General features: G+C 39.2%; 1 protein-coding gene and 1 non-coding gene across 2 annotated transcripts in view; one reads left to right on the plus strand and one right to left on the minus strand.

Annotated features, from left to right (window-relative positions):
* Positions 1 to 25,104, plus strand: part of XPO6 (exportin 6) — a 115,319-nt gene that overhangs the window by 25,354 nt on the left and 64,861 nt on the right. Inside the window, exons 2-6 of the mRNA XM_054582781.1 lie at positions 8,028 to 8,118; positions 11,758 to 11,870; positions 12,900 to 13,097; positions 21,498 to 21,657; positions 24,006 to 24,083. Of these exons, the coding sequence (XP_054438756.1) occupies positions 8,028 to 8,118; positions 11,758 to 11,870; positions 12,900 to 13,097; positions 21,498 to 21,657; positions 24,006 to 24,083 (640 nt within the window). The remainder of the gene's footprint in view (positions 1 to 8,027; positions 8,119 to 11,757; positions 11,871 to 12,899; positions 13,098 to 21,497; positions 21,658 to 24,005; positions 24,084 to 25,104) is intronic.
* LOC129078147 (small nucleolar RNA SNORA38) lies at positions 18,859 to 18,989 on the minus strand. Its single transcript, XR_008529935.1, has one exon. It is a non-coding gene; the product is annotated as a small nucleolar RNA SNORA38 (small nucleolar RNA).

Genomic DNA, 25,104 nt, shown 5'->3' on the forward strand with positions numbered 1-25,104 from the left:
GAAAATCTGACTGGACACCTTGTGCAAACTCAAATACTGGGGGGAACATTTTACCATTGGTCAGCTTTATGGTAGGTTTAGACTAATGGCAGAAAATTGCCTTTTAATGACTAGAATTATGTTTAGATGCATCCAGGTATATGTTTTAATCAAATATTAAGAGTCTGCATGATGATACTGTACAAAGTTATATTTGTAGTTACTCCCAAAGAGCAAATACTAGTTGTAGGCAAGACAGTAAGGAGGTAAATGTATAACTTCAGTAGTTCCAGACACATTTTCATAGGTTGTAAGTGCACCTACTCTGGCCTTGCTTTTCTGGAACATGGTGTAGCTCTGTTTGTTTCTCTCAGTAAAGACATTTTTTTCCCCCAGGAACTGTGTACATAGTTTTTAGAGTTAATTACCTCAGCGAACAGTTGACTTTGAACAACCTGGTTTTGAAATGTGCATTCACTTATAAGTGGATTTTTTCAGTAAATATTTTGGGAATCTTTTTGGAGATTTGCGATAATTGAAAAAAACAGATGAACTGTGGAGCCTAGAGTTATTGAAAAATTAATAAAAAGTTAGGCATGTCATCATGAATGCATAAAATATGTGTATGTAGTTTCTCAGTATTTTTTTTTTTTGGTCTAGCTTTATTGTAAGAATACAGTATATAATACATTTAACATAGAATGTGTTAGTTGACTTTGTTCGTGGTAAGGCTCCTATCAACAGTAGGTTATTAGTAAAGTTTTTGTGGAGTCAAAAGTTAGGTGCAGATTTTCGAGTGCATTGAGGGTCAGTGCCCAGCCCCACATTGCTCAAGGGTCTGCTGTATATCTTTATCCCAGTCCCCGCTACGTTTAACCTTGCCTCTACCTCTCACGAACAGGCTGAGGGACATCCTGACATACGTGTGGATGGACCTGAGATCAGGAGACCTGGCTTGCCACTTACTAGCTCTGCACTTGTGAGTGAGCCATTCAGTGCCCCGCGGTTTCAATGACCGCACGTCTGAGTGCTAGACTTCGAAAATTCAACTGGTTTCACCAGTTTGCTTTTAGAGAAATAAAGTGAGGTATCTGCTGCCTCATGATTTGTTTAGTTTTTGTTCTTTTTTTAAAAAGGACAGCATCTGCAGTTTGAGACACGAGTAGTGACAGGAAAGATGGAAGGAAGACTAGTTCTGAATATCATTCTTCTGACTGGGGCTTTCTTGGTGTACTTTCCTGCTTTCTAGTGTTTTGTGCTAACTTGAGTGCAGATGTCACATTGATTCCCATTGTGCAGTATTTTAAACTTCATATTTCATCTCATAGTTCATGTGCAGACCAAAGAGATATTTTTTTCCTTATCTGTTTTCTTTGCAATGGTGAAGAGCAGGGAAGGATGAGAATGTTTTTTTTGAGAGTTTAGACATCCATGGTAATCCTGTTAGCTTCCAGAGAAGGTTATATGAGATTGAATTTCTTTGCCAGTGGCATCTGTTGTAACACAGGAGGTATGTTTGGCGTGCTAGTATGGAATCACTTTTCTCAGAAATCTTTACATACAAGCAAATAGAGTTATCAGATTATTCTAGATATGCCACAAGAATATTTAAATGGGACTCTGGGATGTTAGTTCTCACTTTTTTTTAGGTTTTGTGTCAAGGAGGCCATGAACCTGAATACAGGAGTCCCATGTAATTCATCTCCTTGTAGGATATACAAAATGTGCCTCTTAGAAAAGGAGGGTGGCAAAAAGCTTAATTAAAGCTTCTTTTAAAAAGAATCCCCCCCCAACCCCTTACCAGTTTTGTAAAAGGTTATACTTTAGAGAGCGATGTTTTAGAGACAGGTAAAAATATTACACATTCAATCAGGGTTTGGGAAAACTGTCATCTAGGTGTCTTATTTTAAGGGATAAAACACTGTATTATCCACGTGTGGTCTCAGTTTTTGTTTGTTTGTTTGTTTGTTTGTTTTTAAATTACTATTAGCAGTCTCCTGTTTTTCAGAACATACTCATTGAGTGCATCTGAGCAAAGGTTACGATCAGAGTATTTAAATGAGGAAATTTAAAAAGAGTCATATGTACTAGTATTCCTGAGAAAATGAAAGTGATACTAATAGTCTCCTTGTTCTTTTTATTCTTTTGAATTTGGTCTGAAATATTTGAGCACAAGTCCATAATGGATGGTATAGCAAATGCAGGGGTAAAAGCAGGCTTTTTCCAGACAGTTTATGTTCTAATATCTATGAAATATTAATAGTTGCAGGTAGGACTTTTAGCTCCTACTTTCTGACATTGTTTGTTATGCACTTTACATCAATTACTTTATTTCTCAGAACAACCCCATGTGTTAGGTTCTTTTATTATTCCCCTTTGCGCGCAAGAGGAAAAAGAGTGCCAGCGAGGCCAAAGTTGAAGTACATTCTGATTTGAACCCAAGGAACTGGGCACCAGAGCCTGTGCTTTTTTAATTGTGCCATTCTGAAATGTGCAGAGAACAGTGCCACAGGCAGAACTCTGTAGTACTAGTCACAGGACAAAGACAAAAGATGAAAACAGAGAAGGGATCCTTAGTAAGATACTGCATCAAGGCTGAACTATGCATTGTACACCCAGGAACAAATGCATGATGGGAATTTGCTTATGAGACCACCGTGAGTGTTCAAACTGAGAGATGGCTTCCTGTGGTGGGTAATGGTGAATCAGGCATGCTTTTCTTCTCCCTTCCTCCTAATGAACTTCTCTGTATTTTTCAAAACCAAAATATATTATCACTTCTTTTGAAGCTTTGCCTGTTTCCCTCAGAGTTAGTTCTCCTTGGGCTCCTGAATCAGTTTATATGCATGTCACCACTCCAGGGTGTAAACCGTCAGCTCTATTTTTCTAATCATAGAGCCTGCCTTCTCTCCCTAGGACACCCGCAGTTATTTGACAGTATCAGTTATTTAGTGAGTATTGAGCTTATTTGTGAATGAATAGTTCAGTCCCTCAGTCTTACAGATTTAAAGGCTCTTTAAAGTTAGGTATAAAATAATTGTGGCAAAAGATCTATTTACAAGAATTTATGTGGTGGTGAAGTGCAGATTGGATTGGAATTGGGAAAGCTGACATCAAGGTGACCAGGTTAAAAAATAATTATAGTACTTTAGGCAGGAGGTGGTTAGGGCCTGGTAGAATTAGTAGTGAGGGAAAGGTACAAATCTAAGAAATAGTGTTAAACAAGCAGTCAGACCTGCTGACATTTATTGTGGGCAGAGGATTTGGGAATTGTCAAAGACGATTTCAAATTATGTGACTCTCCCCTTCTTTCAAATTTTTCTTATAATTAGGTGATTATGGGTCTTAGTTGACTTAGTAATTTAATAATAAATGAGTCAATAGTATAGTTTCATAATAAACTGAGCCATGAGCAGTACAGTAAAAGGAGCAGATAAAATTTCAGCAGGCACGGTTGAAAACTCCACTTTGCAGATTTTAACTCTTTCTAGAACAGAAGAGTTTGGCTATTTTCAAAATTTACATGGCTTTCTAAGAATATATTCTCAGCTAAATTTAACTCATCATCTTGCCCAAAGATTTTAATTTGCTGTTGAAGTAAGCCAAGGAACTCTTGCGGAAGCATAGGTTTATGGAATTGTAATAATTTGTGTTGCCATCCTGGCATCCCTGAAGAAAGTTATGGTTCCTAGTATTCTAGGAGTTTCATGTTTAGACTTTACCTGCAGGCTACCTGCAGGCACCCAAATTGCTCTTGATAGTTGTGCTAATAGATGAAAAACACAATTTCTAGGCTTACCAACTTGAATGTTAAAAACAGGTATAACGTTGTTTTAAAAAATTGTGTGCATATGCTTACAGAGGAGTGCACAAATCATAATGTAAAACGATCCTTCTTGTGTAACTAACACTCCAATTAAGAAAACAGCATCACCAGCATCCCAGAATTCCTTCTTCCCAAAGGTAACTTACCACTATTCTGAATATACCACATAAATTTGTTTGCTTGTTTTTGAAGATTAACATTAAATCAATAATGATGTTTTGCTTTCTTTTCACTCAACATTGTGTTTGAGAGATTCATTCGTGTTGTTGCATGTACCAATATTCATTTTTGTTGTTTTACAGTATTCTGATGAATAAACCAAATTTTATACATTTCACTGGTGATGGAAATTTAGATTTTTACTTTTTTTTGGATATTATGAATAATGGTGCCTGCCGTGAATATTTGTGTACTTTTTTTCCCTTGTTTTTTTTCCGGGGCCGGGGGTGTGGTATACAAATTTCTATTGGATGTTTTAACAAAGGGTAGAATTGCAGCGTCATAAAGTACACATGTGCAAAGCTGCAAAGTGGTTTTCCACAGTGGTTATATGTGTGTATACTTCTGCCAGCAGCAGTATATATGCACATTCCGGTTGCTCACCATCCTCACTAACGCTTATGACTGTCTTTTGAATTTTAGCCATTTTGGGGGACGTGTAGCACTGTCTTGTTTTTAATTTGCATTTACCCATGACTAGTGAGGTTGAGCACTTATTTTATGTATAGGCCTTTTGAATACCCTTCTCTTATTTGCCTACAAAAATATTGTTTGTCTTTTCCTTACTGATTTAAGTCCTCACTTGGCCTCCATAGGTTCTGTGACTTTAAGTGAAACAAAGCGTATATAAAGAAACCAACTTTATTACAGGCTAATTGATATAAACAAGAGTTAAGTCACTACACCATCTTATCAGTGTTGTAGCAAAACCATGTTGAACAAAACCATGTAATTCCAGGACCTGCTGTACTCTGATGAGAGTTCTCTGTTTTCTATATTGACAATTTTTTCTGGCTTTTTCTTTATACTCTCTATTGCTCCATCTAGTGAATATTTTGATTTATCAATCTTTTCCTTTATGTTTAGTGCTTTTGTGTGTCCTGTCCAAGAAAATTTCCCTACCCCAAGATCATGAAGATGTCCTATATTCTCTTCTGGAAGCTTTGTTGTTCTACCTCCTGCATTTTCTATCTGTAATCCAAGTGGAATATTTTTGCATAACTGTCTCACTTGGTTTGCAGCTAACCTTACCTGCCCTTAGTTCTTCAAATTCTGGCCCTTAAATCGCAAGCATAACATGGGAAGTGGTTGGGTTTATTTGAGTCCTCAGTGTTTTTCATAAATTGGGACAGTGCTTGAGTAGCCTTTGGGAATTAAAGCCTTTTATTCCTATTATATCATGACAGTTATTCTTTGTTTTATGTTCTTTGTCCCTTTATTACTTGAAAGTGTAGCCTGTGGGGAATTTTGCCAAATCTTTACTTGCCATTAATTCTTTAATCCACTGTAGTATGGATTTTCACTTAACCACCTTCATGAAACAGTGTTCTTGCCAAATGAGGGAAATTTTCTGGTATCCTTCAACAAGTTGTAGGTCTTGAACATGTTTTATTTTTTCTTTTTGGCTTTACATCTCTATTCTGATTGTTGACCTTGACAAAGTCTCAGCCTCCTTTCCTTACATAGTTTCATTTTGAAATCAGTTGGAAAAGCCTTTCAGTCTGAGGGTATGAATCTCCAGTTTCAAAGTAGATCTGACTACTTCTCTTGTTTTGTTTTGGTCTGTGTTCATTTGGTATCTAAGACCAAATAAAAATGATAGCAGCCATAACTAGAAATTAGATAACGTCTTAGAACTTTCATAGATCATTTCATTTGAGCCTCCTAAGGCCCTGTGAGGTAGGTTATTAGTATTGCAATTATAGAAGTGATTGAAATGCAAACAGCACATTATTTGTTTTAAGTGAAAAACACCAGATTGGGTTATAGTTTCTTTTTTCATGAACCATCATTTGGTGGGAGCATCCATCCTATGACCCTTGTAGATACTTTTGTCCTTCCACTTTCTGCTAGAATGTTAGCTTTTTGGGTTGGAGCAGGGAGAGTAGGGTGAATGGGACCTGGAGTGGAGATAGAGTTGGATTCTTTGGGGAGATGGTGAGGAACTTGCCCCAACAGCCTTTAACGTAGGGCCAGTAGTTGGCAGGTTCACAAACTTCTGCCTTAAAAACCAGTATGAAATAAGCCTTGGTGGTTGAATGCCTGAATGTGATGAGCTCAGGTTTTTTTCCAGGATCTACTCCAAAATGATTTACAACAAGAAAGAGTTGTGGAGCAAGTGTCACTTGAAGATATGTTTTCAGGACTCCATTTTGGCTCCAGAAAAACTATTGATTTATTTTAACCAAATAACTGACTTTAGTTCAACAAATATCTCTTGTTACATTTATTTTTATTTTTTGTCAGTAAGTTATTTTACCATATGAGATTTTCCTTTGATTCTTTTAAATCTTCCTATAAACAATTTTTAAGCAGCAAATTATTTTTTCAAATGAAATGATACACCAAATCAGTTCATGAGATACACCAAAGCATTCTTTTTTTAAAATATAAATTTATTTTAGAAATTTGACATTATAGCATTTATTTTGAAAGTCAGTGAATGAGATCAGTGATGCTGGTTTGATCAACACAAAAACCTGAAATGGGTTAAAAAAGATTGCAGTCTTATTTTAGTCTTGCAATCTAGTTATTTCTACATTTGAAAAAGTTGTATAGTTTTAAATAAAACAGCTTACTTTGCAATCCAAGAATATTTTTCAGTTGAAGTGATATATTGGTTTGAAAAGGATATAGAGGGCTAATTTTTATCATAAATATAAAATTCAGATAAGAAAGTTCCTCATATTCACAAGTGTTAAGACTATTGTTTATTATCACTCAGCATGTCAGAGTTCAGTTGTCATTGCACAGTTGTCATAACTATGACCGCAACAGGGCAGGGACAGCATGCCTGACACTGCCTGAATGTGGCCCTCATGCCCTGTGTAGTGTACTTGCACGTGCTAGTTGATGTACCAATAGATGGGCTGATGCAAACCTGAATTAGCTTCAGTAGTTAGAACTCGTTGTGCTGGTTTATCCACAGAGATGGTCCAAGTTCTTCCGTCCTTTTAAAAGTCAATTACCATGTGGAGGCCTCCATTAATGTTATGGTTTGGTACATAACACATTTGAATATGGGCTTGTTGCTTTAATACCCAGATTTTTATGAGTTAGTTCTCTCTCTGGGGGCAATAGAGAAGATGGGTGGGAAGATGAGAATTAGATAATTAAGCAGTCAGAACTGTTGTTGGCTCTTAATTATCTCTGGGTAGATTAATGCCAGTGAGGATTCAGAAATAGTCTAGGAATGCTCACGTTTTGCAGATGGGTTGTATGAAGGAGTTTTGACTTAAACTCCTTGCAGCTGATGGTTCCCTACTTCAATGAGAGAAGAGGAAGTGGGTTTAGGCCTCTATATGAAAGGCGGGGGCGAGCATTGGGGTCTTGGGCCCCTTTCCTCTCATTCTCCACCTGAGCCGTTCTGAGAGTCTGGCTGTCTCTGTGGGTCTATGATTGGAGGTGCTGTCTGATAATTGAGTTCCTGCTCAGCTTGGCTCTTAGCTACACCTTAATCTCTGCTGACTGCTCACAAGAGATTGAGAGTTGACTGGACATATGACTCTTGAAGCACCTGCAAAAACTCCAAGAATTCATGCAGCAGTTTAACTACAATTGCTCCGAGTCAAAATTATTCAGACATGTGACAAATGTATTGTTGACAGATAGTCTATAGGGAGCCCTAATCTTTTCCCTGAATGTCTTCACGCTGCCTATTCAGTCAGGGCCATGGGCTATTAATTTGCTTTCAGTATGTTTCCAGAGTTAAATTTTGAAGAGTTTGCTCCTTTTTTTCTTTTTTTTAAGCATAAATAGTTGAAAAACAATTGCACAATAGCTTGAATTTATAGACTATACTAAAACTTTGGGTTTTGAACCAGTTGGAAAATTCCCTTCAGTTTTTCTGGCTTATATCATGTATTTGAAGAATGTTGAACCAGGATGTTTTTGGGAAGTAAATTACTATTGCTGTTGAATGTGACCTGGTAGGAACTGGGGATCGATAGAACTAAAGATATAGTTTATTGATTTTTTTTCCCCCCCCAAATTTCTTTGTTAGGCATCTGAAGAAGCCTCCCTCAGGGCATTGGAAAGTCTGATGACAGAGTTTTTTCATGACTGTACAACCAATGAAAGAAAACGTGAGATAGGTAAGTGAAGTGTTGAGTTGTAAAGAGTCATTTATGGTGGAAAGGACCCTGTGGGCAGGAAGGAGTTGGTAGCCTTGGCTGGTCAAGCCTGCATGTTTCTCCTTGAGTTCTTGTTCTTTTTGCTCTGGTTCTGCTGGTTGGTGGCTGGTGAGTTCTGCAAATCTAGCTGTAAGGACTATAGTACAGTCCATAGAGCCCACTGTAATCTGTAGTGATGGATTTTCTTTCTTTAGTGAAGTGTGGGAAACCCCTGCTGCTGCTTTGGTCTTAATTCAGCACTGTTGAACTTTATAAGAAGTCTGTGACTATTAATTTAAAAAGGCTCATAAAAGTATCAAAATGGGAATGTTTTTGATGTGTAGATATCTGATCTGAATCTCATTGAGTGCTCAGAGATCCATTAACTGGTATTATTTTTGGGGGCTTCTTGCTTCTTTTTCCTTACCTCCATTTCCTTATCTCGGTTATTTCACCCATTCTGCAAGTTTTGATAAATGAAGACTCCAAACAGAGAGATGTAGGTATATTTACTTCAGGTCTTCTGGGAGCCTCAGCACCTTTTAGAACCTCTTTGAATTTTATATTCATTGACATGATCAGTATTCTTTAAGGCATACTTTGAACTAGAAAGTATATTCAAGTTATCAGATCTCTGCCTCAGGGACATGTTGCACTGTGGTCCTAGAATAATCCTTTTCCCTCCCAGTCCTCATTTAACCCCTGAACTTAAAAATGAAAAATTTTTCTCTATTCAGACCTAAAGGTTTTTTCCTCGGATGTCTGTACTGACCTTACGTTCATTGCTTTTACCTCCTTGGCCATGTTTTTCTAGGTGGAATTCTGTGGAGGCCCATTTCTCTGTCCCAGTTGGCTTCTCTAACATGTTGACAAGTTAAGTGTTATAGCTGATTTATGCCTTTTGTCCAAAGCTTGATTAGGGTTTGGATTCCTAGGTGGCCAGTACGTCTTTGAATATAGCTCATTTTGCCTTGCATCCTTTGAGCCTCACATCAGCTCCTGGTAGATGCCTACTTCTTACATCTTTTCATTTTAAACTTGGTGGACTCTTTTGGGCTTGTCCTGTACATGCCTTTCTTTTCTGGGGGAGTGCCCTGTGGAGAACCACAGCATTTGTAAACCAGGAGTACAGACAGGAGCTGAGCCCAGTGGATGAACAGGAGTTTGGCTTAGAGGATTTACTCTGCTTGCTCCCCTAGATCTTCTCTTAATACACGGTTAGCCTGACCCTTCTCCTGCCCCCAGAGTGATCCCGGTTAGTTTTATACTACCAAAGTACTTTACAGTGAAAATAGCACCAGTGATTTCAGTCAAAAAAGGTAGAGGATCTTTCCCTTATATCAGTCTATTATAGCTGAACACTAATTTCTCTGAAGTCCTGTTTTTCACTTATACTTGAATTGTTTTTGGTTTTTCTCTTAATTTTTGGTTTACAAAGCAAATATTGTTCACCTTCAGCATTCACGAATTAAAAGTACAACCTTCTGAATGTGTTTGTATTCTCATCTTATTTAAAAGTATCTTTAAGTAATCAGATGCTACAAATGTCTAATTTAAATGAAGGCTAAGGGGAGGCTGGGATTTTGTTCTCTATAGGGGGCATGTCTTAATTCAGCTTTATTTCAATGCGTGGGCTGGAACCACTTCTTGTTTCCTTTTTGATGTCATGGGATAAACTAAAGGCCATCCTAGCTAGTTGGGAGAAAGAAGGGAGGCTCCATGTGCTCTCCACCAAAGATATATTATTAGTGCTCTAGAAATAGAGCTGTTAGCAGGGAACCCCAAGAGACAATCTAGGCATTTTAACAGTGGAGGAAGCTGAAGCGTCAAAGAGGAGCAATGATTCGCTTGGGATCAGACTCCGTGAATTAGTGGCAAGATCTAGAACAGAGCCCAGAGTTTCTCATTTCCAGCCAGTGATCATTCTCTCCAGTTTGACTTCACCCCTGGGATTTCTAGAAACTTTTACTTTATATGAGCAGGCCATCAGCTTCCTTTTATGGATTTTTTTTTTTTTAAATCCTCACCCAAGGACTTTAAAAAAAAAGATTTTATTTATTTATTTTTAGAGATAGGAGAAAGGAGAGAGAAAGAGTGGGAGAGAAACATTAATATGTGGTTGCCTCTCACGTGCCCCCAGCTGAGGAGTTGGCCTGAAACTCAGGCATGTGCTGTCCTGATTTGGAATCAAACCTGCAACCCTTTGGTTTGCAGGCCAGCACTCAGTCCACTGAGCCACACCAGCCAGGGCTTTTTCCCCATTGTTTTTAAAGAGGGAGAAAGGGAGAGAGAGAAATGTGAATGCGAGAGAGAATCATCTGTTGATTGCCTCCCCTATCTGCCAGGGCTGAGGATCTTATGCATATGGAGCCAGGGGTCATATGTGCCCATACTCGACTGGGAGTCAAACCCACAACCTAGCTACGTGCCCTGACTGGGAATCGAACCCACAACTTTTCAGTTACAGGATGATGTTCCAACCAACCAGGGCCTTCTATGGAATTTTTCATGAGACTGCTTTGGTGCATTTAGCCTATGTTATAGGGTCTAGCAGAGCAGTCACTTTATGATGAGAACGGGCTGCTATGTTTCCTGCTTTTCCAAGGACTTCCTAGAATCTCCCAGGTTTGCTGCCTTTGTATTTTTATCCCTTTTCTGTTATATTTCATGACCAGTACAGCAGGTTAAGGTGACTTAAGGGCAGCATGTCCAGAAACATGGTGACAGACTCTTAATGTTCACTTTCTTTGGTTCTGGCTGAGGTTACCAGCAGCCAAAGGTGGAGAAACCCATTTCTAACTGATTTGATGTGAACAGGGCTGTGCCTGGCATCTCCCATAATTGCTATTCTTATTTACTTTTTTTGGGTGGTAGCTAAAAATAAAACCAAACCAAATGAAGAGAATTAGCCATCTTGAATTCACTTGCATATTTGTCTATCCTTTATTTACAAGGTTAGTCTTAATCTTTTCCTACTTCTCTAGCCATCATTGTGTGTGTACAGTGTGAGTGAATGGTGGGGAGATAACGTATTCAGGGTTTGGCAGAACGTCTGCTTGATTGTGGTTGGTAGGGTAATAATGGGTGTAATAATTTATAGTTTTAATTTGAATATTTCACTAAACTTTCATATGGTGTACTTGAGTGTGATATTGTATTACAGAATTACATGCTTATGATTTTGTAATTAAATATTTTGTGATAAGAAAGGGATATTATTTGTGTAGGACTGTGTGTATCTCCTACCCAGAGGAACCAAGATAACAATTAACTATCATTTATAAGGTGAAATGATACTCTTATAACTGCCTATCCACACATTAGGCTAAGAACTTTAACAATGAAAGTTTCTTTGCCTAAAAAACATTATTTCTATTAGCAAGCTCACTGACTTTAAAATGGCTGAGCATACTGTCATTGCTTCTGGTCACCTCAGAGTAAGAAAAATATCGTATGGTCTGTCATTTCTATGTTGAAAAATCAGCTGGATTTTGTAGTTGGTTTTGACAACATCAACATATACGAAGAGGAGCACGTTTAAAAAAATTATAAGACAGCCCAGCCTTGTAGTAATTTCATGTATTTTCAAAGCCTTCTTTTGTTGCTATTTAACTTTTCCAGAGGAGCTTCTTAATAACTTTGCCCAGCAAATAGGAGCCTGGAGATTCTGCCTGTATTTTCTCTCCAGCACCAGGAATGACTATGTAATGATGTACAGTTTGACGGTATTTGAGGTAAGTTGTCAGATAATTTTATACTGTTCTGAAAGATATTTTGTAGTCACATTGCAGTGTCATTAGCACTAGACTTTAGCTTTGATGTACAGATGGCTGCGAAGCAGTAGTAATTCAGCTCAGGGCTTCCCCACATGCTGCCTTTATCCAGGTGTCTGGGGTTCCTGGGCACTTTTTAATCTTTGACCCAGAAAGGTAAGATGGGGTTAGGTAGGTAGGTCATTTGTGGTAGCATGTAATTTTCCTTCCACGTTATCATTTTAAAAAGAAAGATAATTAAAGTTTGGGATGAGAGATGATATCCAGAATACTCTCATCCTAACCACAAAAATTTTTATTTTTATTGATTCTCTTCCCATTTTTGTCTTCCTCTGGACAGTTTTTAAATTACCTGTTTGTTTTTAGTTCTCACCTGAGGATGTGTTTATGGATATTTTTAGAGAGGACGGGGAAATGGTGGTAGGGAGAGACATCCTTGTGAGAGAGAAACATCTACTGGTTGCCTCTTGTACTCACCCCGACTGGGGATTGAGCGTGCAGCCTTTTGGTGTATGGGGTGATGCTCCATCCAACTGAGCCACCCAACCAGGGTCTATGCACACTTTTTAAAAACCTAATTATAATAATCGCATTGTCATGCCATTTTGTATTCTGCTCCCCCCCCCCACTTACCTTTATATTATATTCCTGTAAGTGGCTGTACCATTATTCACCAAGCCATTCTTCTATTTTTGAACATTAAAGTTGTTTTTGTTATTATATTTTGGTGGCTGTTAGAGAAAGTGACATAATAGACAGTTTTTACACAACAGCTTTTTGTCTCAATTAAATTATTTAGCATCTCTTTCTAGGAATAGGATTATTGAATTATAGGATATGAAAATTTTTATTACTCTTGTTACCAAATTGTCCCAAACTTTTGTTTAAAATCAGGGTTTCTTGTTTGAGGTGATACAGCTAACCTTTGAATGAAAATTGGTTATTTTTATGTGTAGATTGCTAACTTTAAGATGTATGTTTGTTTTTCAGAATCTAATCAATAAAATGTGGCTTGGGGTCCCATCTCAGGATAAGATGGAAATCCGCAGCTGCCTACCCAAACTCCTTTTGGCTCACCACAAAACCTTGCCTTACTTTATCCGGAACAAGCTCTGCAAAGTTATTGTTGATATTGGCCGTCAAGATTGGCCCATGTTCTACCATGACTTTTTTACTAACATTTTACAGGTAAGGCTGTACCTGAGGGAAACTTTATCCGGTACATAACTTGTTTGTAGAGGCGATTATTCCCTTTTTTTGAAGAAGAGTTTTAAGATTAGCATTTTGTAGCTGCAGTAGTGAGGTCAGTGTAGACTAGATTCACTTCATTTTGTATTCTTGAGACAGGCCTTACCTTTGAGCAGTGGGGAAAGGGCAGGGGAAACCCAATTGCTTTGTTAACTCTTGTGGAATTTTGTTCGGCAAATATTTGAAAGTCTGTTAGATATTGTGTCAGGTGTTAGAGTGCAAGGAAGAGGCCTTTTGTAGTCATAATTTAGTGGGGAGATAGCTGTGCAAACAATAATTACCCAACAATATGGTAGTTACTGTAGTGGAAGTATATGCAGAATGCAGTCAGTGGTGGCATAGAATTTAGACTCAAGGGGTTGAGGTAGGTTTCTGTGTGGCTGGTAATGAGATGAGAGATGGTGTAGTGGTACAGAGTTAGAGGCTAGATTGATGAGCAGGGGCCAGGCCGGGATGGTCCTGGCTTGGTGACAAGTTTGGACAAGGGAGAAGACATGTCACATCTTCATGTTGGAATGACAGCTTTAGCAATAGCGTGGAGTCTGGATTGCGGGGGCGGTGAAGCTGGAGTGAAGGAGGCCAGTATGGCTGTTGTTGGCGAAGTCTGACTGAGCTGAGGAGGACCTGAGCCAAGCAGAGGCCCGCCTGTTGGATGGGGGCGAGGCCCTTAAGAGACAGAGTCAAGAGGCTTTGGTCAGTGGGTGGTCAGGGTCAAGGAAGGGAGGAATTGAGCAGATTTCCCAGGCCAGAGGTGAAGAAAGAAGGGATGTATTTTGGTAGATGGTGAATTCAGTTTGGCAGAAAATGTATTTAAAATTGTGTATGTATTTAAAATCTGTCTAGTGAGACATTACAAAATGTGGATCGGAGGTTCAGGAAAGAGGTCTGACTAGGAAATACAGATCAGGATTGGAAGTCATCAGGGAATAAATAGGTGGGACCTAAGCTAAGAGGGAGAAGGTGTTCATTTGAATCATGTGATACAACTGGAAACATTTTCATATTATTGAGACAGTCTTGAGCGTGCAGGAAGTGGGTGTTAATGTACAGTTTATAGAAATACATTTTTTAAAAAAAATTGGTTATTATCTCAGTGATTCAGGATTTTCTAGAACAATACCATTTTCTAACAGTCTGCCTGTTCTTCCTACAATCCATTTGAATGATACTGCAATTAAAAGAAAAAAATCCAGCATCAATATTGCTTCTTTCAGATTGCCTGTCAAAGTGGCACACAAATTCTTTATTCAATTTCATTTTGTTTGTTTGCTCCTTCAGAGTTTTATTGAATTGATAGTGTAGATTCATGCATTGATCGTATTTTGCTGTCTGTTATGCGCTCCCATGTATAATGCCTACCCATGTTTTTGGCTCAGACTTTCAGGAAAAAAATTGTTTCAGTTTTTTAATTCAGTGACTTATATATATATTTAGATATTTGTTTTTTGTATTATAAAGGAATTTTAGCATCTATTTTTGAACATATTATGGTACAAGAAACTTTATGAAACAAATCATTACAAAACACAAGAATAGATACAAGATATTTCAGGTACTACCCTTGAATAATGTGCATCCTTATTTTTCCCTCAAAAATTTGGGCAAAAAGTGTGCATTATACATGGCAAAATACGGTATTCATTCAGTAAGCTATTTGTTGAATCCTAGCTATGTGCTAAGTATATGGTAAGGCTGTATGGTAATGGACAAATAACAATGTCCTATCTTCAGGAGCTTATAATCTCAAGGGGGAGGCATCAGAAGATAAGCAAATAAATGCTTTTAGGTAATTAAAGTATCATGACAAAAATTAAATTCAGGGTAAGGAGAAGGGGAATATCAGGGCATGTTATTTAGATGGAACGATCATGTAAAGTTTTCTGACAAGCAGATAGTTGAGCAGAAACCTGAGTGGAAGTGATGTAGTGAGACATGAGTATCCAGGGGAACATTGTTTTAGGCAGAGGGAGCAGCAAGTACAGAGAATCTGAGGAATGACACCAGAAGCTGAGGGGCCTGGAATGGTAGGATATGGGGTGAGGAGCTTTGCTGGCTCTCTCTGATTCACTTGCCTTCACTCCAAGTTGAGGACAGTGTGGTGGCTCTTCATGGCTCTCTATGAGGTTCCTGGGAAGGCCATTGGAGATGCAGAAGACCAAGAACGTTGGAGTTCATTCTTGGGTTGGTTAGTGGCATGTCCAGTGAGAGGAAGCAGTGGAGTTATTAGTCAGCCACAGTCCTGCCAGTAGCAGGTAAGGAAGAGCCATGTTTTCATCCAGCTCTGATCAGTTCCTTTAATGAAGAATAGACATTTCCTGCCGACCCTTGAAGTATAATTAATGATGAAAAATGAAGACATGAAAGAGTGTACTTAGATGAAGTGTTCACGGAGATTTATTTAAAAAGGCTAATTGCCTTCCTTTGCCCTCCGACCCTTCCCTTTTTCTACCCCTTCAAAAATGACTCCTTTAATCTCATGCAGCCTTCATGACTTTGAAACACTGCATAGTGAGAACAGCACTGGACTGGGAGGGAGCAGGTTTGGGGTCTGTGACCACTTTTGTCAGAAATCATTTTTGGTTTTAGCAACTCCTGCCGCTTACGTGAGCCTCCAGTTCCTCTGTAAAATGAGAGGATTGGACTAAGTGATCTTTAAAATCTTTTCCAGTTGTATTAATTCTCTGCTGCTTATTTCCCATGAGAACCAGTCAGTGGCATGAAAACCATGTCAAGAGTGATTAGCGCTCAGTTGCTGACATTTCTGACAATGATAATAAAGTGAACCTTTTCTTCAGGTATTGGTAAACAAGACCAAACCGGTTCTGGAGTCAACTTCGTAATCATATGATCCTTTGATGAAGCCATCTAAAAGGTTCTTTGGACTCAGTTCCGTCATGGTTTGCTTGCAGTTTGGGGTCCATAGTTTTTAAGTTTAAAAAATTTTAAACTCAGTGACGGTTGAGACATCTATGCAGTTTAAACCACCACTATACCAGGCAGAGAGGAATTGTTTTAGGGCCCCAGAAAGGTGCTTGCAATTCTCTGTGTTGTTTTACCCTTTTGAGGCCACTGGAGAAGGAAGTAGTTGAAATCAAAACTTACTTCTCTACCTGCCCCTCCCCCATACACTAGCACACATACCACACCTTTCTGGAAAGTCTGTTCTTCAGATTCCTGAAATCTGCTGAGCTGGGTCTGTGTTCACACTGTGCCTGGGCCAGATAATTAAGGAGCAAGCAAAAAGCAGCATAGGGAAGAATTGCATTTTCTCCTCTGGTTAGTGGTGTAATAAAAATTGTTGAACCTTTTCAGATGCTCACACTAAGAACCTGAACTTGATTTTCAACCTAATGGTGCTTGTTTGCTGTTAAAATAAATTTTAGAGATAACTTACTGTTATGAGCTTAAATTATATGTGTGAAGACAGTAAAGGAAAACATTATTTTAATAAAACCCTTCTGGACACAAAACTAGTGAGAAGTAAAAATTAAACATTTTCTCAAACTTTTCTTTCTAATAAAGAATAACTTTCATTTTCAGCATGTTTCTTGCCTGTTTCCCTTCTCTCAAATGATGATAAAAAGGAGGTCTTTAAGACATACTTTCGATATTACAGGAATTTATTACTGGGGAGCACAGAAGCATTTCATATCTATAGGAAAGTGTATTGCCAAATATAATATTTGGTACTAGGAGTCATTTCCAGCTGAGAGAGTAAGGTTGAGGGCTTGGTGGAAAATAGAGACACAACAGAAAAGAAAGAAATAAAAGGTGAGAAGTAATGGAAATCTTGTAAAATATGGATGGATAACCCAAAGGCTTTCAAATGGAAAGGGTGCTCATGAAGGGTCAGCTAATTCTACTTTATTATGGAAGGAAAAACTGTTAGGTGAGGGTTTTCTGTTCCTTCCTTACTGCATTATCTGAATTTCAGTCTGTGTTAGAAATAGTCCAAACTTGTAGAAAATGAAGAAATAACTTTTGGAGGATGTATTTGAAGGTTTAGTGTTCAAGAGAACTGATTTAATAGAGAACATTTTTAAAAAATGAGGTAACATTCACATAATAAATTTCAGGTGGACAACATTATAACTTGATATCTGTATATTCTGCTGCATGTTCACCACCAAAATTCTAGTTTGTGCCTGTTACTCATAGAGAGCATTTTTAATATGCCATTAGTTGCTACTGTTTTTACACAATGCTGCTTCTGAGGGCAGTTGAATTTATCAAAGTTCCGATGATTGAGTACTTTTCCTACTCTTTGGGGATGAACTTTTCCTAGTTATGCAATGGGAAGAGTTTTCAAGGCAAAGAAAAGTGCCTGCATTTCTTTAATTTTATTTTTTGATTTAAACCTTTTTATTTTTCAATTATAGTTGACATATAATATTATATTAGTTTCAGGTATACACTCCAGTGATCAGACATTATATAACTTATCAAGTGATCATCCTGATAAATCTTGTACCCATCTGACACCATACATAGTTGTTAGAATAGTATTGGCTATATTCACTATGCTGTACTTTACATCCCCATGGCTATTCTGTAACAACCAAGTTGTACTTCTTAATCCCTTCACGTTTTGCAGCCACTCCCCCCAGTCCCCTTTCCCGTCTGGCAGCTGTCAAAATAGTCTCTGTATCAATGAGTCTGTTTCTGTTCTGCTTTTTTGTTTATTCTGTTTTTTTAGATTCATTTGTTGATAGATAGGTATTTATTGTCATTTTATTGTTCATATTTTTGAACTTTTTTCTTTGATCTTTTTTTAATCCTTACTTGAGGGCGTGTGTGTTGATTTTAGAGAGAAAGGGAAGGGAAGCGGAGAGAGAGAGAGAGAGGGAGAGAAACACCAGTGTGAGAAAGGAACAGCTGGGGACTGAACTTACAACCTAGCTATGTGCTCTGAGTGGGAATAGAACCCGCGACCTTTTGGTTTATGGGATGACACTCCAACCAACAGAGCCATACAGCCAGGTCTCAAAGAAGACCTTTTAACATTTCATGTAGTACTGGTTTGGTGATGATCAACTTCTTTAGGTTTTCCTTGTCTGGGAAGCTCTTTATATGTCCTTTCATTCTAAATTACAGCTTTGCTGGGTAGAATAATCTTGCTTGTAGGTCTTTGCTTTTCATTACTTTGAATATTTCTTGCCATTCCCTTCTGGTCTGCAAAGTTTTTGTTAAGAAATCAGCTGACAGTCTTATGGGAGCTCCCTCATATTTAACTGCTTTTCTCTTGCTGCTTTTAACATTCTCTCTTTGTATTTAATCTTTCGCATTCTAATTATGATATGTGTGGTATGAGCCTCTTTGGGTTCATCTTGTTTGGGACTCTGTACTTCCTGGACTTACATGTCTATTTCCTTTACCAGTTTTCTGTCATTTTTTTCAAATAGACTTTTAATTTTTTGCTTTCTCTTTTCTCCTTCCAGTACCACCATGATGTGAATGTTGGTATGCTTAAAGTTGTCCCAGAGGCTTCTTATACTATTTTCATTTTTTTTGGATTCTTTTTTCTTTTTGTTGTTCTGATTGGGTGTTTTTTTCTTTTTTATATTTCAAATTGTTGATTTGTTACTCAGCTTCATGTACTCCACTGTTGATTCCCTGTAATTTATTCTTCATTTAAGTTAGTTTATCCTTCATTTCTGACTAGTTCTTTTTTATGGTTTCCATGTCTTTTTTTTTTTTTTTTTAATGTGGGCTGGTTAATCTTGAGCCTGCAGGGAGCAAGCTGGCCCCAGACTTTTTCAAGTCCATCTTTCTTAGCCTCCAATTCTTACTTGTCCAAAGATAGCGAACCACAGACATACCTTTGTAGGTGGGTTCCATGTCATTCTTTATGCTGTGGAAGTTCTCTCTTAAATTCAACTACTCATCCCTTAAGTTCATTGAGCGTCCTTATAACCAGTATTTTGAACTCTTCATCTAGTTAGGTTGCTTGTCTCTGTTTTCCTGGAGTTCTGTTCTTTCATTCGGGACCTGTTTTTTTGTCTCCTTACTTTGGCACCCTCCCTGGGTTTGTTTCTGTGTATTAGGTAGAACTGCCACATCCTCTGTGCTTGGTGGAGTGGCCTAATGTAGTAGGTGTCCTGTAGGGTCCAGTGGCACAACCTTTTCCATCAACCAAGCTCGCCACTCCAATTGTCTTCCCCACCCCAGTGTGGGCTGTGTACACCCTCTTGTTGTAGTTGAGCTGTAATTGCTGTTCTCTCATCAGTGGGAGGGATTTACCCCTAGGCTAGCTGATCTACTGCAAGGACTGGCTTTGACTACCAACCTCTGTGATCAGCTATGCGGGGGCCCATCCCCCACAGAGCAGGACTTAATTCATCTGGGCTTCGGTGCCCGCTGAGTCTGCCACTTGAGTGTGTTTCTTTGGAGGTGGTTGGGTGGTGGTTTGACATGGTCTGAAGATGTCCACCATGTCCGCTGGCTCTGGGACCTTCTAGAAGGTGCAGGCCAAAGTCAGCTGCTACCTGTATTCTTCTTGGGGCCACCCTGCATGAGCAACAGAGCCACCTGCAGATGGATGCTATTTGTGCTGGGCTTGGGGGTGCCCAGAAGAGGACAAGCTACAAACCACAGGTGGCTGTTGCTAGTGCTGGACCTGGCGCCACTTGGTGAGAGGTGTGGGGCATGCTGAGGCCAGATGCTGCTTATTTGAGAGAGTTTAGGAAAGTCTGAAGCAGGAGCCAAGACAGGCCATTTATATGGAAAGGGCACTGGAATCAGCTTGGGTGGGCTGGCAGGTTTGGTGGGGTGGGTTCTCAGGGATTCACCAGGGCAGGACAGTGATAGCCAGGTTGATGGAAACTCAGATATGGCACCCAACTGTCAGTCTCTGTGAGGGGAAGGCTCATCAGGGGAACAATGGCCTCTGCCAGCACTTTTGTCTGGGAGAGAGCGGTCCCCCAGCTCTCACCTGTATGTCCCTGGTGCCTTTCCAGCTGCTATCCCAGCACTGGAGCTCAGATAGAGTGAGTCAAGAGTGAATTTGAGTTCTTTAAGAGGAACTGCCTGGGACTCCAGAAGCCCTTTGTCTCAATCAGCCTCAATTCCCACTGGCTTTTACAGTCAGAAGTTAGGGGGCCTTTTCCTCCCAGCACTGGAACCCTGGGCTTGGGGGCCTGGTGTGGGACTAGGACCCCTTGCTCCTTGGTGGGGTGGGGAATCTCTGCAGCTGAGATATTCCTTCCCATTTTTATATGCCACACGTGGGTGTGGAACCAGCCCATTCTGTGTCTCCACCCCTCCTACCAGTCTTGATGTGGCTGCTTTAAATCCCTAGTTGTACAACTTTTATTCAGCTTGATTTCAGGCAGTTCCGAATAATGGTTCTGTAGTTTAGTTATTTTGATATGGTGGCGGCAGGATGTGAGTACTACATTTACCTATGCCACCGTCTTGACCAGAAGGCTGCCCTATATTTCTTGAAGTGGGGAATATACATTCTATCTGGGTATAGTTCCTGGTGTCTTTCTTCCTTAGGCTTATATTTTGTAGATTGAGTAACTTAAAAATTTATTTGTATCAAAGACTAAACTGCATTTAGAGTTAATTATGATGTAAGAAAATGATCATGTCTCTTAAATTGCTCTTTTACAGATTGTAGCATATAACTCAGCAGAGAATTAACTCATTTGCTTTTATCATTTCTGAAAATCAGAAAATAAATACAAAAGTAGTGTTTTGGATTTTGTGAAATTGATTAGAAAGATATAAGTAGTCTTATGCTATTGAAGGTGTACCTTTCTTCTGTTTCGTGTTTAAGGAAACTTTCTTATGGTATAGTGGATATTGTAGGTGCTAGAAAAAAATAATTTGCTACATAGTATTTGCAAAATCATAGCTGTAGTTAAAGTTTAATAATGTCTATGCAATGTTTCTGCCTGCCACATGTTTAATCTTGAACTCACATGAAGCATACAAAGCTTAGAAACGTAAGGTTGATTTAACACCTGAATGTTGAAAAGATATCACAAAGTGGTTGACACATAACTAACACATTAACCTGGGCAAAGTAACCAAGGCAGTGTTTAGAATTTGGGCATGTATAAAAATTGTATGTCAGGTGTAAAAGAGCATTGTTGTCATTTTTAAGTTCATGGTATTAGCATTTTGTCTTCAAAATAAGATGAGAATATATTTTGAATGGTTAAACGAGGTACATAAATACACTTTCTACGTCATTTTTTTCTAAAGTGTTGACTTATATAACCTGTTCATGTAAGATTAAACACACAGGTGTACTTCACAGGTTTAATGTTACTCAGTCCTCTTTGTACCTTAATGCCTAAAACAATTTGCTCAGAATTTACTTTTCCCTGGCAGTTGATCCAGTCCCCTGTGACAACCCCCCTTGGGCTGATCATGTTAAAGACAACTTCAGAAGAGCTGGCTTGTCCCCGTGAGGACCTCAGTGTGGCTCGGAAGGAGGAGTTGCGGAAGCTGCTGCTGGACCAGGTGCAGACAGTGCTTGGCCTACTGACAGGTGAGCACAGGTGATGCCAAAAGACAGAGAGAAGCCTGCCTGAGATGCCAAGAGCTCAGGCCTTGGCCCTCCGTATTTTTGAGCAGTTGTTTTAGCTGTTACTAGACTGAGCATAAAAACAAAGAATGTGGAGCTATATTCCCAGCACCAGCCTAGTGTCTAGCACATGGTAGGATCTCAAATAATGTTTGTAACTTACTTTCTTTAAGTCTTCCATTAATTGGTCCTCACTCTAACTGTGATTAATGAGGTATGACCATGTCAAAGGAATGTGATTGAAAAATGCTTATTTTTGCAGTCTAAGTAAGGTGGGTGCCAAGCACTTTATTTAAAATAATTTGTATTTAAGATCAGGAGAAATTAGAGGGTTAGGAAGATATAAAAATTTCAAATTATGTGTGGGGGAAGTGAGACAAGGTGTGTAATCAGTGCCCTATGTGCTAGGTTGTAGTTTTATGCAGCATTTTCTTTGCCATCTTGTCTGTTTTGTTTTTGTTTTTTTAAATTTTATTTCTACCTGAGAACATGCTTACTGATTTTAGGGGGCTGGTGGGAGAGAGAGAGAGAGAGAGAGAGAGAGAGAGAGAGAGAGAGAAACGATTGGTTGTCTCTCGTATGCACCCTGACTGGGGATCAGACCTGCAAACTAAGCATGTGCCCTGACCTGGAATCGAACTCTTAGCCTTTGAGTTTATGGAACTGCGCTCCAACTGAGCCACATTGGCCGGGGCTCGTCTTGTCTGTTTTATCAGAGCCCCGTGACAATATATGAAGTATAGGAATAACAGAAAGCAAACTTCAGAATGAGACAGGAAGTAGGAAGAAAGTGGAGCATCCTGAGCGGGAAGGCTGACCACTGTGTTGCCAGTGGAGCCTGCTTGTTAGGAGATGCAGGTACAGCCTGGCCAAGAGGTGTCAGGAGCCTGGGCTTGCTTGAAAATGTTCTAGTGAAAAGAAGTGTTCTGCTTTTCAGCTCCTCTACCCAGTTTCTTTTTGGATGTCTAGGAACTTTTTTCTTTTGTATGTCTTACAAAAGTGCTTGGCATGTAGTGAGCACTTATCATTGGTTATAAGAATGATTGATCAAAAGTAATTTAGTTATTTGCCGCCATCCTTCTCCAGATCCCTAGGCGGAAACCCAACCCTCAGCATTTATTCAAAGCACTTATTGACACCTCGACTAGATTGTCACCTCTGTTAAATTGTTACCGTTAGGGATCATGTCTGATAAATCCATTTTAAGCATTTACAATGCCCCACATCCCACCCCACCCCACTGTCTGTCTCTAGGTTTTTCTATGTGGACTTTTCATAAAAATGGAATCATACAATATATGACCTTTTGTGTGTGGCCTCTTACACATAGTATGATATTTATAGGTTTATCCATCCCATTATATTAAATATTTTGAGAACGAAATATTTTCAAAAGCTTTTAGGATCATCATAGGTGCCAGGTTCTATAAGGAGAAACAAAGGAATAAAACACAGTCCCTGCCCTCTAGTAATATATACTCTAGTAGGGGAGAAAGACAGTTTCAGAAAACAAACAAACCTTTTAATAGTTATAGTAGAGGTGTGTTTTATGTGCAAATAGTTATAGTAGAGGTATGTTTTATGTGCAGGCAAAACCTGATAGACAGGAAGACCTCCTGGAGGAAATGACAGCTGAGTGGAATTCTGAGGACTAGAGAGGTAGCGGTTAGTCTGGTGTAAAGGTCAAGTTGGGATTCTGGAGGAGGAGAGCAGGTCAAAAGTTGAGAAAGGGAAGGACACAACTGGAAGGAACCACAAACAGTTCAGTATGATGAATCCTTGAGTGTAGGGGTGGGGGTGAGAGGAGATGGGAAGAGCAGAGGCCATTTGCTGAGATGATAATGGAATGCTGCTATTTAATAGGTGGGGAAAATAAGAGGATTAGAGGCGGATTTGGGGGTGGAGGGGAGGAAAATTGAGTTTGGAATAGCCAAGTGGTGCTGTCCAAGAAGTAGTTAAAGCCCTGGCCAGTTTGTTGCAGTGTCGTCCCCAAACACCAAAAGGTTGCAGGTTCCATCCCCGGTCAGGGCACATACATAGGTTGTGGGTTCAATCCCTGGTTGGGGTGCGTATAGGGGGCAACCAATAGGAATTTCTCACATTGATGTTTTTTCCCCACACCTCCTCTCTCTCTAAAATCAATAAACATATTATCAGGTGAGAATTAAAAAAAAAAAGCAGCAGTTGAGAGAGGGATGTTTAGACGCTGATGTTTGATCAAAGATATCAATAAATTGCTTTTCTAAATCTGATTTGCATATGTTGGACTTTATTTCTCTCTTAAACTCAGTTTCTCCTTTCTTGGTATATAGGTATCTTGGAGACAGTCTGGGACAAACACAGCGTTACTGCTGCCACCCCACCACCATCCCCAACCTCAGGAGAAAGTGGTATGGTCTGCCCACCACACATGGCCTTTCTCTTTTTACGTGTAGTTGAGGGTGTCGGCAGGATAGCAGTTGCTTATTTATGCCAGATACAGATGCTGATTCTTCCTTAATCTATTTTTGGCCTCTTTGCCTATGTTTTCTGAATAGTTAGCTTTCTTAGTTCCTCATAAGTGCTCATACTTTCTAATATAATATTTTGGACATCGTATTTTGTTTCTTTCTTGCCCATCAGGAAGATGGCACCTTTGATCTTCTGTCACCTTCCATCATCCTCAGCTTATAACTGCATATTCTCCTGATTTGTTTTTCCTTCTTTCTCAATTTTCATGGCTTTATTGCTCATGCCGAGATTGGTATGAGCCTGAGGGCTTGACAAGTCGTCTTTGTAGTTATGCAGGCGTTGCTGCAGCCTGAAGGGGAGGGGACTGAACGTGGAGTGTTTTCTTTCCTACTGGTCTCAGAGAAAAGTAATGTTGGCCTGGATAGATCGAAGACCAGTGTGCAGCAGTCAGCTTTGACTTTGTATCAGTACAGAGTAATTTGATAAAGCATGGGCATATCTGCAGTGGTCATTAAAGAGTTAACTGTTGTTAATTATTGTCCACAGTTATATTAATACTTGTTTCAAAAGTCAAGGTGCAGTGCACCTAAAAATGGCTACTTTCAAGGATGGATGGAAAGAGGAAATAGTGTCTGAGCAGGAACTTTTAGTTTCTAAATGCTTCTGTTTACACTAAGTGATCATCACAGATGCTTTTCAAGTAGAGTACGTCCTCTGACTTGGCACATATTTCTACCTCTACTGTAAAGGTTGATGTGGCTGATGAGAAATGTTTCCACATCTTTCTCTTCTACCCCAAGGAAATAGGCTGTTGAAATCAGACATCTCTAAGCCCATGCTGTTTCATGTAGCCTGCTGCTGCTAATATGTGGAAGCCGATTCTTGCAGTTACTGGAGAATTGAAAATACATCATGAAGTTTTGGGAACTGCTCATAGTATACTAATTTAGTACAAATTCC

The sequence above is a fragment of the Pteronotus mesoamericanus genome, unplaced genomic scaffold (assembly GCF_021234165.1).
Source record: "Pteronotus mesoamericanus isolate MK-2021 breed Mesoamerican mustached bat unplaced genomic scaffold, CSHL_Meso_final contig_72, whole genome shotgun sequence".
Lineage (NCBI taxonomy): Eukaryota > Metazoa > Chordata > Mammalia > Chiroptera > Mormoopidae > Pteronotus > Pteronotus mesoamericanus.